This window comes from Podarcis gaigeae, assembly GCF_964106915.1.
Source record: "Podarcis gaigeae genome assembly, chromosome: 5".
Taxonomy (NCBI): Eukaryota; Metazoa; Chordata; class Lepidosauria; order Squamata; family Lacertidae; genus Podarcis; species Podarcis gaigeae.
This window is the reverse complement of record NC_139681.1, coordinates 1212742-1230189: the sequence shown is the minus strand read 5'-3', so window position 1 is coordinate 1230189 and position 17448 is coordinate 1212742. Positions and strand designations below refer to the sequence as shown.

Below are 17448 nucleotides of genomic sequence, written 5' to 3'. Positions count from 1 at the left end.
GAAGGCCACCTGTGTCTGCATGGGTCGTGATTTGCCACGCCTATGCCTGACTGAGCGTCATTCTGAGCGTCTGTGCATGCGGCGAAGCCCGGAAGTAACCTGTTCCATTACTTCCCGGTCACCGCGGGATGCAGCCCAAAAAGATTTAACCCAAAGTGTCTTTAACCCGAGATATGACTGTAGTAGCTTTGTGGGACAGAAGAAGTAAATTTTATCTGCTTCCTGGGGCAGATCTACGAAATTTTAGTGCTACATTGCTCATTGATTTTGCACATAGCTGTGAAGGGAACGGAGTGGAAAAAAGCTTGCTCCACTCCGGTCTGATTCCAACCCTTGCCACCATGGACTGGTCTGATTGGCCAGAATTCAGAATGGGGCCTGGCAGGAACTCCTGCCCTCCTACACAGCCAGCACGTGGGGTTTCCAACTACAAGCCGCCCAGGCCAGCATTGCTCCTGGGGGTCAGGACCCATTTCTATGGGCTGCAACCACCACCCACCCCAGGACTGGATAAGTGGCCATTATCTCACCCTCTGGCTTCCACCACAGCTCCCAGGGAGCTCAGAGGAAGGGAGGAGCCTTTTGATTTTTGTCTCTTTCCCAATTATCCTTTCAGAGCAAGGCCTTCCTGGTTTCCTTTTTCACAAGCAGCTGTCCTGTTTCAATCTGTAGCCTATGTGCTCCCAAACAGCAACATATATGTGATATGCAGTTAAATGCATTTTTTGTATGCAATGTTGTGCCTGAATGTATCTACTCTCACTGATAGATGCAGGCAACTTTAATATGGAGCCTGAGGACTCCCAGGACGTGATCCTTGTTAGAAAATGTAGTAAAAAGTTATAGAAGTTTTATTCCCTGATATTTGATTTAATTTATTTCTTCCATGTATTTATAACTGCAAGGCAGCCCTCATTGGAGGATCTGTGGTGCATCAGCACAATCCTGTGTTTGCATTCAGTGAGTGTGGGAGAGGAAAGCCAAGAGAAGACACATTTTAAAATGGCAGTTTTAAACAAAAGCAGAGATTTGAATAAAGCAAACAGGAAAAGTTGTGGTTTTAAACAACAGCAGAGGTATGAGTAGATTGATATTGGCAGTTTCAAACAAGGTTTGAGTACAGCGAGAAGTGAGCTGGGAAATGCTCTGTTGTGCTCGCTTCACATATTCCACAATATGTGTACCTTCCCACAATCATGTATTTCACTCTGGGTATGACATGTTGTCTTCAATATGAAGTTTCAGATTCAATGTAGTAATTTAGAAGATACAGTGGTACCTCGGGTTACAGACGCTTCAGGTTACAGACTCCGCTAACCCAGAAATAGTACCTCGGGTTAAGAACTTTGCTTCAGGATGAGAACAGAAATCGTGCAGTGGCAGCACAGCAGCAGTGGGAGGCCCCATTAGCTAAAGTGGTGCTTCAGGTTAAGAACAGTTTCAGGTTAAGAACGGAACTCCAGAACGAAGTAAGTTCTTAACCCGAGGTAGTGAAGGGAAATGGGAAGGGTCACTCACTCACTCTGTACCTTGTACCTAAGAAGGAATTTTGCTCTCCATATTATCTGCACATAAGTGAGTTTCTGTGGTCAGGCAGTTAGCAAACAATGGCTGTTTACTAACTCTGGCAGGTCAAGAGTCCATTTCCTGCCTTGCCAGTTAGCAAGAAATGCAACTGTTTGCAAATCTAACCAGCCTGCTAAAAAGGCCGTTTCCTGCCGTGCGTTTCCTGCTTTGCATGCAAAAGATAAGAAAAGGTACGTACAAGCAAGAGGGGAGGGGGAAGTGCTTAGCTAGCGGAAAGACACGTATGAGGAATGTTTAGCAAGCAGTATAGATGTGTTTAGCAAGCAATATAGATGTGCCATATAAGGGAATAAGTTGAACATTTGCCAGCTGATTAGGGAAGTTTGAGGAAGGAATGGGAGGGGGGAAATGCTCAAAAGGTATAAGAAGGCTTGCTGAAGTGTATTGCTTTACAGCCAGTTTTCAGGAGCTATCCTGCTGGTTGTCTCTGTGCACAGATTATCTCTGTGCACAGATTTCAATAAACTCTTTTTCTCCAAAGAAGATTTTGCTTTCCTGGTACTTTTGTTCCCTCCAAGGTCCGGGGATGGCGAGGCTGATGGATCCCTAGGTAAATAAGGCTTCAGTACCACTGTTAACTGAACTTAACCATCTCTAATGGAAGAGACCAATTAATAGGCTCGTTCATACAATTCTTTTCATCTTGAAGATAAGGTAAAGATATCCACATGGCAGGTGTGTGGAAGGGGCTCTGCAGAATAGGAGAGAGTAGAAGGTATGGAAAGGAGGGTGATCTGCATGCAAGGGTGAGTTGAGAAAAGTAAGAGGAAAGGTAGAGGAGAAGAGGAAGGGATGGTGAAAATAATAATAATAATAATAATAATAATAATAATAATAATAATAATAATAAAATATAGATATATGTAGCTAGATATAGATGCCAACAAATGTCTTTGCACAATGTAAGTCAGCTCAACCTTTTTATTGAAAGAGACAATAAATCTAAACTTGACATATCTTGGCATACCTTATTGCAGATGTGGCAAACACCTGTCCATTTGATCCTACACTCAGAACAATAATTGAAGCTATAACAACAATAAGATCTGTTGACAAAAAAGGAAAATGAAACTGTTAATGCATTTTAATGCCATCAAAGGAAAGGAGGGCAGAATGTTACAGCCTTTCAGTACTAAAACAACCAAAATCTATAGAAGGCTTCTTTCACATGTAACTTGAAGGCTTTTTTTTTTATTCCTCCCACAATCATCTCTGCTTACAGGTCTTGCTTTTTTCTTTTTAGCACTTCATAACCCTGTTTAATCTAAGATGACACCGGGATAAAATAAATAACTACATAAACCATATGGAAAAGGTTAATTTCTTTTTTATTTACAAAAGGCTTTGTCATATCAAAGTTTATGATGTGTAACGTCTCCAAACCGTCTACAGGGCAGACAAGAAATTGCAGGTGGTTTGGAGAAGATACACTTAGCCATTATAGGTAAAGGGTAAAGGACCCTGGACAGTTAAATCCAGTCAATGGCAACTATGGGGTGTGACGCTCATCTTGCTTTCAGGCCAAGGGAGCCAACATTTGTCCACAGACAGCTTTCCGGGTCATGTGGACAGCAGGACTACACCGCTACTGGTGCAATGGAACACCATGATGGAAGCCAGAGTGCACAGAAATGCCATTTACCTTCCCACCACAGTGGTACCTATTTATCTACTTGCACTGGTGTGCTTTCAAACTGCTAGGATGGCAGGCAGAGCAATGGGAGCTCACCATGTCGCGTGGATTCGAACCACCGACCTTAGCCATTATACCACCTTTTGAACAGTAAAATTTTGAGGGTCAAATTAACCCTACCAGTGGACATCAGCTACCCAGAACTCTGTTCCTAGTAGCCAGGGAGGGAGGCTTGTTTTCTCCTGCTTTGGAGGGTAGGACCTGAACCAATGGCTTCAAGCTACAAGAAAGGAGATTCTGACTCAACATCAGGAAGAACTTTCTGATAGTAAGAGCTGTTTGACAGTGGAATGGACTCCCTCGGGAGATGGTGGCCTCTCCTTCATTGCCATATATTGCATCTCAGAAAGAGTACAAAAGGACTGAAGGTGGATTGAAGGTGGGTCAGGATGTTAATCCCCATATTAAAGGAGTTGGGGTGGAATATGAGAGAACTCAGATTTTGCTAAGTGCACCTAGAACATAAACAAAGGCAAACACCAACCAGGAATGTAGTGGCTCATAATCTTATAACAGCTCATTTCCCAATAAAAGGTGGGCCAATAAAAATATCCATCTTGAAGCATCAGTCAACTCAGCTATACGCAAAGCCAGTATATCCTTTCTGCTCAAAAAGGCCATGGGATTGATGTCCCGGTATGATTTTATATTTAAAACAGACGATCTCACCTATTATTGATATAGGCTTCCTAGCAAATCGTATTCTTCCCTTAATACCAACATATTTGCTTCTGCAACCGGCAGACCAGAGCCTCACCACATATTCAGCACCAAAAAATACCACCAAGACAATTTCCTGAAATTAAAAACAGTATTTAAGCCTTATTGTTTGAAATTTATTATTATTAATAAATTTTATCATACATTAATATTTTTGAAAACATTAAAACATTAGTTTTAAAAGGCAGCATAGAAGTGTGGTAAATACAACTAACAAGAGGAATTGTAGTTTCCTTTTCAGACTTTCTTTTCTTTCAAGGGCTCAAGGATAAAAGCAGCATGGTGGGTTTATTTATTTACTCAAAATTATTTATTTATTTTGGGGGGAGGGTGGTAAGGATTGTGTTTTGTATATAATTTTTTTTCTTTTTGTATAAATAAGTGGAAAAGTTAATATTAAAGTTTACCCCTAAGATAAGTTGCACAGCAGGAAATGGCTTTCGTTCAATTTGCTACTCCTCTTTGTGGTCTTCATTTGTAGAACACCGTAACATAAGGACATAGTGTACCACGATGTAGCATGATTTACATAGATTTCCAGCAAGTCTTAGATCTTTTCAAAAAGTCAGGCTGGCATATAACAGTTCCATTATTATTATTATTATTATTATTATTATTATTATTATTATTATTATTCTATTTTATTTTTTAGAAATAATTATTTGCTATATACATATTACATACATTCAAAAAAAATACAGTTGTATAAATAATAAAGAAAAAAATACACATTACCTTAACTAACATTTTCCAAGTATAGAAAAAAATGCAAAAACGCGCAGAAACAAAAATAAAAATAGAAAAAGATAAGAAAAAGAGTATATCTAAGAAAAAATGAGGAAAAAAGAAAAGAAAAAAGATTTGACTTCCTTCAACCACTATATGGTTCCTATAATCTCATATCCTTGGTTGTCTGTAATCATTCTAAACTTTCTGGAGAGATAATTTGTTTACCTCTGGAGTTTTTAGTTTAGGCTAAGCCAGTCATAATTTTGGGAACCAACTTTATTCATATAATTGTTAAAGACATCCCATTCTCTCCTGATCTTTTCGCTTGGTTGATTTCTGAATTCTGAATTCTGTTAGTTTCGCCAATTCAATATATTCACTTAATTTTAATAACCATTCTTCCTTTGTGGGAATTGTGTTGCTTTTGCAATCACAATCCTGGTCGCCGTTATTGCATATAAAAAGACTCTTTTGTTGTCCTTTGGAATGTCTGTTGTGAAGATACCGTATTTTTCGCTCTATAACACGCATCTGACCATAACACGCACGTAGTTTTTAGAGGAGGAAAACAAGAAAAAAATATTCTGAACAAAACAGTGGGTGCATGATTTTTATGGTTCATGCTGTGGCCACAGACATGTGATCTGATGGTGAGTTTGGGGTAGCCCAATGCAAAAATCCTGAGGATCCATGTGGATCCGTGCTTTGTAACCACGTTTTAAGTGGGGAGGGAAGGAAAAGCACTCAAGGGACAAGGAGCACGCGTGGAGAAGGAGCTTTTCGGTGAGCTGAGCGGGGAGGAGGGAGGGAAAGAGCACTGTTGCTTTAAAGGTATACTTAAGGTACTTGCCCTGTGCCTGGGTTTTTTCCATTTAACAGTTTGCAGCCTTTTCCTTCCACTCCTTGTTTTGAGGCAGAATAGATTTGAGCAAGTGAGGAGGACTTGGATTGCAGGGGATTCACCATTAGCTGTGTAAAAGCGCTCCTCCTTGCAGCCTGAGTGATAAGCAGCCACCAGCAGCAATAGAATGGAGCACAAAAAAGTGATAGGGGCACTAGGACCCAGACAATGCTCGAATCTATCCTGCCTGAAAACAAGCTGCTCCCTCCCAGCGGATCAGCTGAGATGCGGGGATTTGCGAAGTTTTCCCCTCTCCCTCATCCCCAGCCTTTTTTCTTTAACTTCCTGGTTTTCACTGCGTGGCTCAGAGCTCGAGGTTGGTTTTATTTTGCTGCTGGTTGCTTAAATTTTATCTTTCCTGCCGTCCCTCTGCAGCCTCATTGCTCTGTTTAGAGAGCGCACGGACCTTGCTAGCGTCTGTCCCTCCTCCGTGTAAGCGGCTGCTGCCCGCTTTGCTGCCATGGCTCTCCTTCCCTCCCTCCTCCCCGGCTCCAGGTCGCTTTAAAGCAAGCAAAGCGAAAGAGCCTCGTAGAGTGTGTAAGCGGCTCCGCTCTGCTTGACTGACGGCAGCCATGGCTCCGATCCGTGCATTCGCTCCTTAACACGCACAGGCATTTTCCCTTACTTTCTAGGAGCAAAAAAGTGCGTGTTTTGGAGCGAAAACTACGGTACCTAATAAAAATAACTCTAGTTTTTTTTAGCAAAGTGTATCGTGACATTTTTTAAAAAATCTTCGTAAATCATGTGGAATAGATTCCCATCCTTATGGTTACACCTCCAACACTTACTGCTGATTTTTTTTATTCATTTTTGCCAATTTTGATACCACCTGTTGTGTATTGAGTCAAAGGATTTTATATCTGTATTATTATTGTCTGTATTTGCATTAGGGTAAAGTAACTGCCTTTTGGTTCCAGAGGGTACAGCTACTATTGGTTCATTTAAGCTGCTGTATTTGGATCCTCTGTCTTATTGGTTTCCTCCAAAAGGCAGGACTGTGATTGCCTGATATTGTTCCCTCCAAAATGTATCCTTTCTAGCTAGTTCCCTGTCCCTATAAATGTAGCTCTCCCCTCCTCAGGTCTCAGTCTTGTTTGCTTTAATAAAGAAGTGTTACTAGAGAACTGTCTCCAGCATATTATATCAAGAGAGCTGAAATCACAAACCCCACGTCACAACACCACCTATACATCATCTTTAAAAAGTTTTCTTTAATCAGGTAGCAGGCTATAAACTTAACATCCTTTGTCCAAAGATTTTCCCATTTCTCTAATTCTACATTATATCTGAAGTCTTGGGCCCATTTTACCATCACGTCCTTAACCATTTCGTCTTTTAGGTGCCAGTTTAACAATAACTTATACATTCTGGATAGATTTTTTTCCTCATTTGAAAGCAATTCCCTATCTAGAACTGATATTTTATTATCGAATCCAGTTCTTCTATCTTCCTCGAAAATTCTGTTTAGTTGGTGATACTGTGACCAGTTTACAGTTCCATTAAATACTGTATATATGTTACAATGTTGTGAAGCCTCCTGGTGGAGCATGGTGGCGCCACTGAGATGTGCAACAAGGCATGGGGAGCTGCTGTGTGACAATTCAGAACATCCACCTGTCTAGTCCACTCTGACTGGGGGGGAGAGGTGGTCAGGCAGAGAGATATTTGCTAGACCTGCTACCCAAGTTCCTTTAACTGGATATGTCAAGAACTGAACCTGGAAACTCCTTCTGTACCAGAGGGGAATGTTTTGGAAGCTGAGACTTAATATAAATATGCCTATTTTTTGACAAGTGATATTTAGACTTCTATCCAGCAATTGTATTGTTTAAATTACTAGATTTCTGTCTTGTCTTTTGACCTCATAGAAGCCCACTGCCACCAATTCATAAAGAAAGAAAGCATAAAACCGGATCCGAAGCTAAAACAAGTATACAACATCTATTTTTGTTCAGCCCAGTTCCCAGTCTATTCACTTCACATTCCCTCTCAACAGCTCCAGACAATAGAAGGTCCGGCATTCAGTCCCTAGCATGTCCAGATGGGGCTGGGATAGACTGGATGTGTCCTTGCCAGCCTTTGCCAATGAGTGTAAACAATTGCTAGATGTACGAATCATCTGATTCAGTATAAGGTAGCCTTCTCTATTCCTACTTATATCAACTGGTCAAACCAGTTCTTCCCCAACACAGTTTCGTAGGCCGGGGGGGGGGGGGAATCAGTTGCTAGCTGCAGAAGGGGAAATGGCTATCCAAGCAAGCAGATGCCTGAACAACAAAGCAACTACTCTATTCCCAGCTTAAGAATGGAAAGTGAAATACTGGTGGACAACAAAAGAGGTTTAAAGATGCTGTCAAGGCAAATCTTAAAAAATGTAGTATAAACATCAATAATTGGGAAACATTGGCCTGTGAGCGCTCCAGTTGGAAAATAGCCTCTACTAAAGGCATCGTGGATTTTGAAGAAATACAAATTCAGGACAAAAGGGAGAAACCAGCTAAGAGGAAGGCACATTTGGCAAATCCTCATCGTGATCAACTCCCGCCTAGAAACCAATGTCCCCACTGTGGAAGGAGGTGTGGATTCAGAATTGGCCTCCACTTTAAGGACACACCACTAAGACTGCGTTCATGGAAGACAATCTAACTTGGACATGAGTGATCGCAGAGAGAGAGAGAGAGAGAGAGAGAGAGAGAGGTTAGATTGTTCAAAATTTTACTTGCAGAACTTTATTCAAAACAGAAAATAAACATCATATGATACATTCAAACAATTCCATAAGGCATATGCCCGTCCACGGCATAGGATCCGCATCTTACAAAAGGTCTGTTTCTCCCCACATCCTGTATTCCAGCCTGAGGCTGTGTGCTCCTGAAGAGCTTCATTTACATCCTTACTTTCACAGAGCCTGGGAACAAAGAACTCCAGACACCACCCTTCCCATATAGCAAATTTTCAATTAATTTCTTTTCATAAATTCTAAGGATAAACACTCACACGTTAGCTAGCAGAAAACAACAATAGTTAATTATGAATTCAGTTAAAGCTCAGGGCCCCTTGGAATACAGCAGTGGAATTTTCCAATGTTAAACCCTTTCACCAATACACATAGGCATTCCCATTTCAGTATGAATTAAACCAATGAACAGTCTGTATTACAAGCAGACAAGTAGTTGCACTAACTTGCAGCTCCTGTGCAGATATTTTACTGAAAGCAAAAGTTTCCTTGGCACAACTGGCATATAAGCTGGTATAAGCTGCTTTATACTCCTTGGATCACTGGCCCTGCTAGACTGGTATTGTTTACATTGACTGGTGGCAGCAGCTGTCCTAGGTCAGACCAGACTCTCCCAGCCCCACTTGGAAACACCAGGGATCAATCGGGGGTGTTTGGAAGCAAAACATATGCTCTATCATGTGGCCCGTCTCCTAGAAATGGCTGCCATTATTACTACTATAGCAAAAACAAGAGGAAAAGATGGGCATATGGCAATGTATGCCTCCCTTAAATATTCATTTATCTGCTAAGTGTTCAGTGTCAGAAGACATGACATGCTCAGGCTTTAGAACATTTGGTGACGCCAGTAAAGAAATGCTTCAAGAAACAGAAGCTTGTGATATCTTCAAGCTGAAACCCACAGAATTGAGTTATCTGAAAGGGTCAACTTTCCCTTAAACTTTCATGGCCAGATAGGATATTGCCAATTGAACAAAGTGACACACCTGTACTGTGTTTGAGATGTGGCCTCAGGCTGCCCCTAGTTTTTGAAAATGCTGCATTAGTCTCTCTTAAGGTAAAGGTAAAGGTACCCCTGCCCGTACGGGCCAGTCTTGCCAGACTCTGGGGTTGTGCGCCCATCTCACTCAAGAGGCCAGGGGTCAGCGCTATCCGAAGACACTTCCGGGTCACGTGGCCAGCGTGACATCGCTGCTCTGGTGCGCCAGAGCTGCACACGGAAACGCCGTTTACCTTCCCGCTAGAAAGCAGTCCCTATTTACTTGCACCCGAGGGTGCTTTCGAACTGCTAGGTTGGCAGGCGCTGGGACCGAGCAACGGGAGCGCACCCCGCCGCGGGGATTCGAACCGCCGACCTTTCGATCGGCAAGCCCTAGGCACTGAGGCTTTTACCCACAGCGCCACCCGCTTAAGTCTCTCTTAATTCAGTTTAAATACCATTAAAGGAACTAATAGTTTTCTGTATTCTGAGAAGCTACTCTCTTTTGCTGACACTGGTCCAGGGGGCCTCACCCACCCAATGAAAATGCTCAAATTTAGCAAAGTACATACATCCAGTACATATATGTAGTACATTTATTATATTTATATAAATATATAAAAAAGAACTGTAATACATATGCACTTAGCATTTGTAATCCTGTTTCCTTTTCCTGAAACTGAGAGAATGATCAGTTAGATGTGGTTTAGTTTAATTCCTGTATTGTAGAGGTTTGGACTAGATGACCCAATGGGTCCCTTCCAACTCTACAGTTCTATGATCATATCACTTACTATACCTTGATTAAAAGGGTTGGTTCTGACACATGGACCACCAGCTGGCCATTCCTGCTCTATTAGAAACATACAAGTCAAAAGCCAGCTATGTTCCATGAATAAACCATGAAACCACATCCTACTGTTGTTTATCCAGAAATTATTGAGTTCAAAGTGTCTTAATCCTAAAAGGACTGCAGCCTTAAAGTGCAGAATTATACATGTCTATGCAGGAGTAAGTCTCTCTGATTTCAATATGGCTTACTTCCAGCAGGTAATTGGGTGTAAAATATACAGGCAAGAAAGGTGCAAAAACAGTGCCTAACAATCCCACGAGTCTTTACAAGTAAAATTCCAAGATCCCTTGCAACTCTTGAGGCCTGTGGAGAGCTGGAGTTTGAGGAAGGAGGTTTTCAGGGAGTGATTATGCTGGAATTTGGCCGTTTTGGGAGGAGGAATGCCTGGTAAAGGTATTTGAGGGTTGCTGACTTTTTTGAGCTTGGGGGATTTTTATTTGGTCAGGATTTTTTTGGAGAAGGCTGTCAGGGACGAACCAGGGGTTTCAAGGCCCCCAGAGGGAGGGGGAGCCTGGGAGCGGAAGAAGTGGACGAGGTGTGCGGGGAGAAGGATTGGAATAAGCAGAGAACAAGGGAGAGGTTTACGCCGCATGGAAAAGAGGAGGGCTGAAAGGCAAGGCAGGAGACGTCGTCATTGGGCCAAACGCAGGCCTCAGCAGAGATGTGCTAATGACCCGTTGTAAATACTGTAAATAAAGACTAAAAGACACAGAGAGGCTCCTGTGGTGTTTGTGGTGAAGAGAGAGAAGCCCTCAGCTCTGACAACGGCACTGTGTCATTTTCCTTGGGTGCTGACAAACCCATTCAAGCAGTAAGTGGTATCCACGCTGGAAGAGAAACTAGCAGTGCTGGGCTGTTTGCAAGAAGGCATCACCATGTGTGCTGTGGCATGCAAGTATGGCAGGAATGAGTACAGCATTCATGCCATCAAGATACAGGAGGAGATCCGGGCAGCAGTGGCAGTAAGTGGACCTGCAATTACCAGGGTCACCAGCAACATGTGGGACAAGGTTCTGGTGAAGATGGAGAAGGCACTGAACCTGTGGCTGGAGGACATGAACCACCAGCGTGTCCCCATTGATGGCAACACCTTGTGCAAGAAGGCTCTCAAGCAGTATGTGCAGAGAGGGAGCAGCTAGAGAAGGAGTTCCAAGCCAGCTCCAGTTGGCTGAACTGCTTGAAGAACATCCACGCCACTGGCAAAGTTGCATCCATGAACTTGGGGGCTGCTGAAGTGTACTTGAGCAGCTGAAGAGGCTGCTGCAAGAGAAGGGCTATCTTCCAGAGCAGGTGGGATGCTTGGGAATCTGATTCAGAGGCTGAACCTGAGGAGTCCCAGCCTGCATGGGAGTCCCCGCCTCCAGGGCCGGCTGAGCCGGGGCAGGGGCTTGGATCTGAAGGGCCCTCACCTGTGCCGGATCCTCAGGAGCAGACACCAGCTGAATCCGCTCTGGCTCCGGAGGACCTATTGCCTGCAGGTGCTCCTCTCCCAGCCCTATCAGGGGAAGGTGAGGTTGCCTCTGGGTCCAGTAACCCTCCAGCCTCTCCTGAGCTGCAGAGACTCAGGGCAGAGAGGCAGAGGGAACTAAGTTCTCTCAGGAGGAGTGCTCACCTCCTGGCGAGTCACCTGTGGACCGGGGCTGCCCTATGCCTCAGAGGAGATAAAGACCAGTCAGCCCAGTCCCAGGTTGCAGGAGCAACATCGTTGGTAACCTGTTCCTGCTGGCACCCTGACCTGCTCTCTTGAGTTCCTGATCATGCCCGACTCCTCACTTTGTACCTCGCTTCGCCCCTGACGGACAGCCTCCTTACCCTCGACCTAGGACCGGATTTAGACCATGCCGCACGGTAACCCCCCCGGGACCAGCACATGGATGCTGGTCCGGATTTCAACCATGTGGCATTCTGGAAGTCCTTCAACACTGTGGTCTGCATCACCTATGTCAAGCAGGCAGTAGATGCCATCAAGCCTGAAACAAAGTACGCCAGTGCAATCTGTGGAAGGAGTGCATTTCAAAGGATTTTCAGACATTGCCACGAGTAAGGAAACTGACTGAGGGGCAACAGGCCTTGAGTCTGGCAGAGCTGGCAGAGCTGGTGACATCACATTCCAGTTCAGAAAGCAGGGAAGAGGATTATGATGGTGAGCAGGATGAGCAACCCACCTGGACTGGGCGTTGGTCTGCTTTTCAGAACTCTTTAGCACGGTCATGCACATGAAGGGCATCATCTCCTAGTATGACTCCTGCATGGAACACAGCCTAATGATCCAGTGTGCAATTGTGGACAGTGTGTGGCCATACAGGGAAATGTTTGACCAGCTGAAGAGGCAAAAGCACAAGTTGCCCATCACCGTGTTCCTCCACAGGACACCACCAGCAGCAGCAAGTGCATCTGAATTGTAGCCAAGGACTTTGAGGGACAGGTCTACCCCCCTTGTTTTTTCCACATCGTCCTCCAGCGATGAGGAAGACTGAAAGCCACCATTACCATTCTTCCTGCCTGTCTGGTAAGTGATGCTGGTTTTCCAAGGGTTTACAGAGGTTTAGAGGGTGTTTGCAGACTTTTTGATGGTGTTTCAAATATATGCAACTTGACCAATGCACACGGTGCCTCAGAATGTAAGTCCCATATAAATGGGGAGTTGCCTGTACACACCTACAATGAAAACTGTGGTACTTCCTTCTGAGTAAACATGTGCAGGATTGTGTTATGACCATTTCTTACAAGATGTGTTCTAAAACAGAAGATATAGGATATAAATATAATTAAGGCTGCAGTTCTTACTCTTCTTGCCTGGGAGTAAGACTCATTTAATTCAATAGAACTTCCTTTTGTGTGCACATGGTTAGGGCTGTGCTCTAAGTAAGTAAGTAAGTAAGTAAGTAAGTAAGTAAGTAAGTAAAATAGAGATTGATAATTTTGGATTGTTCAGCTTTTTATAACAAGTTTCTAACAGGTATACATACAGATATTTCACAGAATATTTTAAGTTAAATCACTTACCATCCAAAAAAGAGTCCCAGTGGCAAATTCTGCATAGTATTCAATAGTGGACAGAACACTAAAAATTAAACAAACCAGCACCAATAGAAATCTGTTGGAAGAAAAAAAAAGGAATCTGCATTCAGTGACAAAAAAGCCACAGTTTACTTCAAACCCATACTTCAAATATTGCTACGTACACTTTTCCCATATCCCAGTATTGAGCTTTGAGGATATTCTTACCATGATTAAAATGGTGTCTACTTTGGCAGAAACTCTAACTATAAAATATGTCTGCTACCAAGGATAAGGAAGCATAGAAACAAATATATGATTATCCCATTAACATATGACCACCTTTTAAGCTTGCAGTTTGAATTCCATTCAACTCAAAATGTTGTGTTTGCATTAGTAAGTGGTACATTTGAAAAAAAAATTAGTGAGAAATCAAGAAAGCTTATACAGTGGTACCTCGCAAGACGAATGCCTCGTAAGACGAAAAACTCGCAAGACGAAAGAGTTTTTCGTTTTTTGAGTTGCTTCGCAAGACGAATTTCCCTATGGGCTTGCTTCGCAAGATGAAAACATCTTGCAAGTTGATTTTCAATGCATTCCTATGGGAATCCGTGCTTCGCAAGACGAAAAATTCGCAAGATGAAAAAACTCGCAGAACGAATTAATTTCGTCTTGCAAGGTACCACTGTACTGCCTCAAACTTGGTCTTGATTTAAAAAGATGCTAATAGCATGTTTTAGCCATTAGTTCAAGGTCATATTCTGATACTGCTAAACCTCTCCAGGTGGGATGGTTTATTTTAAGTTGCTAACTGGGTAAAAAGCAAACCAGCATTCTAAGTGAGGTGGAAGCAGCTTGTACTTCTATAGTGCCTTGAATACAAATAGCTAAAATACATATTGAACTAAATTCATAGTTTGGTATTGTGGAATTACTATTATTCAACTTTAAATAAGAGCTGCAGGTGGGTCTGATCAGAACTGTAATTAAGAAAGTGTATATATAATACACAAACATTGACAACACCTTTACCTAAAGCTAATGAAAAGTCTTCTATTTTCATTGGGAGATAAGTTTCCATCCCAACATAAATATTGTATTTATTTGCTATGATGTTTGTTACCTGCCCTTTAGTCCTTTTTTTCACAGCACAATACAGCAGTGTTTGTAGGAATCATGGTGTAGAGATAAAGAATTCCCATCACGCTCAGTACCCACACTGCGGGCCCAATGAGGCCAGGTAACAACTGCTTTTAAAGATTTGAAAAGTAAAGGAATCACACCACAAACTGTGTGTTTAATGTAATCTGTAGTTTAGGCCTCAAAATGCAGTGAGTGTGTTCAGAACACTTCCACTACACGTCAGTACAAGAATGGGAAACCTGTGGCCCTGCTGATGTTGTTGGATTCCAACTCCCATCAGCCCGAGGAAGCATGGCCAATGGCTGAGGCAATGAGGGTTGTAGTGGAACATCTGGAGAGATACAGGTTCCCTATCTCTACTTGGAAAGGCCTTTCTTCCTTCACCTTGAGGGTGGATAGTTATGAGCACTAGCCCATAACTACGGTGGCAATTTGGGAACAGTCCAAAATGCAACTGTGGTTTTATTGGTGTAAACTCAGAAGATAAGCCACTTTTTTTGAGAAAAGTGTTCTGGATCTCACTGTACAACTCCTATGGACAGAAATTTTAAGCAGATAGCATTAACTGCTTTAACGTGAGACTTTGCATAGGCAAATATATTTTATAACAACAGCTTCAAATAGACTATCAGCAGCACAAAGACAATCTGTCATTAGTTTAACCAGCTGTCCAATTATAAATTAAGGTCAAGAAAAAAAGGTCAGTTGGTTTTAATCCGAGGATCACAGCTGGTTTGCGCTCGCTCGCTCTCTCTCTCTCTCTCTCTCTCTCTCACACACACACACACACCAAATTGAGTAAATTCTAGGCCACACCAAGCTCAGGTCCATGATTTTCACATGGCAAAAGAGCCAGACTGACCAAGAATGAACTGATAAAGGTAAAGGTAAAGGTACCCCTGCCCGTACGGGCCAGTCTTGCCAGACTCTGGGGTTGTGCGCCCATCTCACTTAAGAGGCCAGGGGCCAGCGCTGTCCGGAGACACTTCCGGGTCACGTGGCCAGCGTGACATCACTGCTCTGGCGCGCCAGAGCTGCACACGGAAACGCTGTTTACCTTCCCGCTAGTAAGCGGTCCCTATTTATCTACTTGCACCCAAGGGTGCTTTCGAACTGCTAGGTTGGCAGGCGCTGGGACCGAGCAACAGTGCAAGCCCTAGGCGCTGAGGCTTTTACCCACAGCGCCACCCGCGTCCCTTAAGAATGAACTGATACTCCTTTACAATGCACCTCAAAGCTATAAGGATCTTCTTCAAGGCACAGCAAAAACTTTGATTTCTTGCTTTCCTTCGAGTTTTTAAACCGGTATAAATTCAACAGGAATAAAGTTTAGAAGAGTTTGTCATATTTCAGATATCATGTACAATGCACATAGAATCATTGAATTGTAGAGTTAGAATGTATTCTATATTATAAATAAATGTTATTTATACACATAAAGACCACATACACAGAAAAGTAAACTAAATTGTAATTCAGTTTTATGAATATTGCCACTTGCCTAGCCAACAGAGCAAACTTGGAGTTTGCAGAAGCACAAAAAATAATTTAGGCAAGAAAACCCTTAAAACAGTGGAGGGGACTGAAAATGTCCACTGTCCACTGAATGCTGATTGATGGTTAAGAGGGAAATAACCAGATGGGAGAGGGAACAAAACAGAATATAAGGGGGGAAATGATTGAGGAAAAGATGCAGAGATATTAAAAAGATCATCATCTTATTGTCTGATTATTTCCTAGTTCAAACTCAGAAACCATTTTTAAATGTCCCCTGGGACAGCAGTGAGAGTTGCCCACAAATATCAATTGCAAAAATCCAATATGCGAATGAATGGCCACTAGTGTGCACCTCACCACACTGCACATGTTAACTAGGCACTGAATAAAGTGTCCCTATTTCCAAGTATGTCCCTGGTTTAGAAAAGCCATCCTGGTTTCTGATTTCATCCTAGAATGTCCCACTTTTCCTTATGATGTCCCTATTTACATTGGAGAAACGCTGGAGAGTATGGGTCTAAAGCACAGAGCCTAGGGCCTGCTGATCAGAAGGTTGGCTGTTTGAATCCCCACGACAGGGTGAGCTCCCGTTGCTCAGTCCCAGCTCCTGCCAACCTAGCAGTTCGAAAGCACATCAAAGTGCAAGTAGATAAATTGGTACCACTCCAGCGGGAAGGTAAACAGCGTTTCCATGAGCTGCTCTGGTTCGCCAGAAGCAACTTAGTCATGCTAGCCACATGACCCAGAAGCTGTCTGTGGACAAATGCCGGCTCCCTCGGCCTGTAGAGCAAGATGAGCGCGTAACCCAAGTTGTCCACGACTGGACCTAAGAGTCAGGGGTCCCTTTACCTTTATGGAGTTATCCAACCCCTGAGCTGTCTGAAAGTAATCCTGTATTGGGGAGGGTTTTTTTTAAATGTTTAATGTTTATTAAGTTTTTTATATATGTTGGAAGCTGCCCTGAGTGGGGTCTAAATAGTAAAATTCTTATTGTGGAATGGGACATCTCTATTTTCATTGGAGAAATGTTGGAGAGTATGGGGAAGAGAATGGAATGGTCTGAAGTGGCTGAAATCCTGAACCAAAGATGCATACTGCAGCATTCTATTACATGGCCCCATTCCTATATGTGCTTGTGTGTGTGGCTGCATGTGCATGTGCTTATTAGGGGTTGTGGTTCTGCCCCGGTCAACCCCCCCACACCCCTCAGTGGCTCCCCCTCATAGGTACCAAATGAAAGGGGGCTGAAATGCCCTGAAAGGAGGGTGGGCTTGGATCTCTTAGGGAAGGGGAAAAGGGCACTTTGATATACCGGTACTTGCTGGTTGGCTCCCTCTCATTTGCATGACCAAATAGAGGTATTGCTTGGATTAGACATGACACCAGGTTTTGGATAATCAATTAGGCAAGCACATCCTATTGCTTGTGACTGACACACCTCCATAGGTGCTTTCCCTGTTTACTGTAATTATGCTCCCAAAGTGAAGCCCAATCACTTATGTAGTTCTGGCTCATGCACAGAGTTCCAGCTAAAGTAAGCTACTCAATAACCAGAATAACCAGGCCTAACCTTATTCTTGTCTACATTAGTGAATAATCACATGCTGCT

At 43.0% G+C, this 17448-nt stretch overlaps 1 protein-coding gene across 8 annotated transcripts in view; it reads right to left on the bottom strand.

Moving 5' to 3' along the window:
- LOC310844583 (potassium voltage-gated channel subfamily KQT member 1-like) overlaps positions 1–17448 on the bottom strand; it is a 405294-nt gene that overhangs the window by 345576 nt on the left and 42270 nt on the right. For all 8 annotated transcript variants that reach the window (XM_083738755.1, XM_083738754.1, XM_083738756.1 and 5 more), the window contains 3 exons: positions 13206–13296; positions 3950–4076; positions 2555–2633 (listed from right to left, as the gene is read on the bottom strand). In XM_083738755.1, the coding sequence (XP_083594881.1) occupies positions 2555–2633; positions 3950–4076; positions 13206–13296 (297 nt within the window). The remainder of the gene's footprint in view (positions 1–2554; positions 2634–3949; positions 4077–13205; positions 13297–17448) is intronic.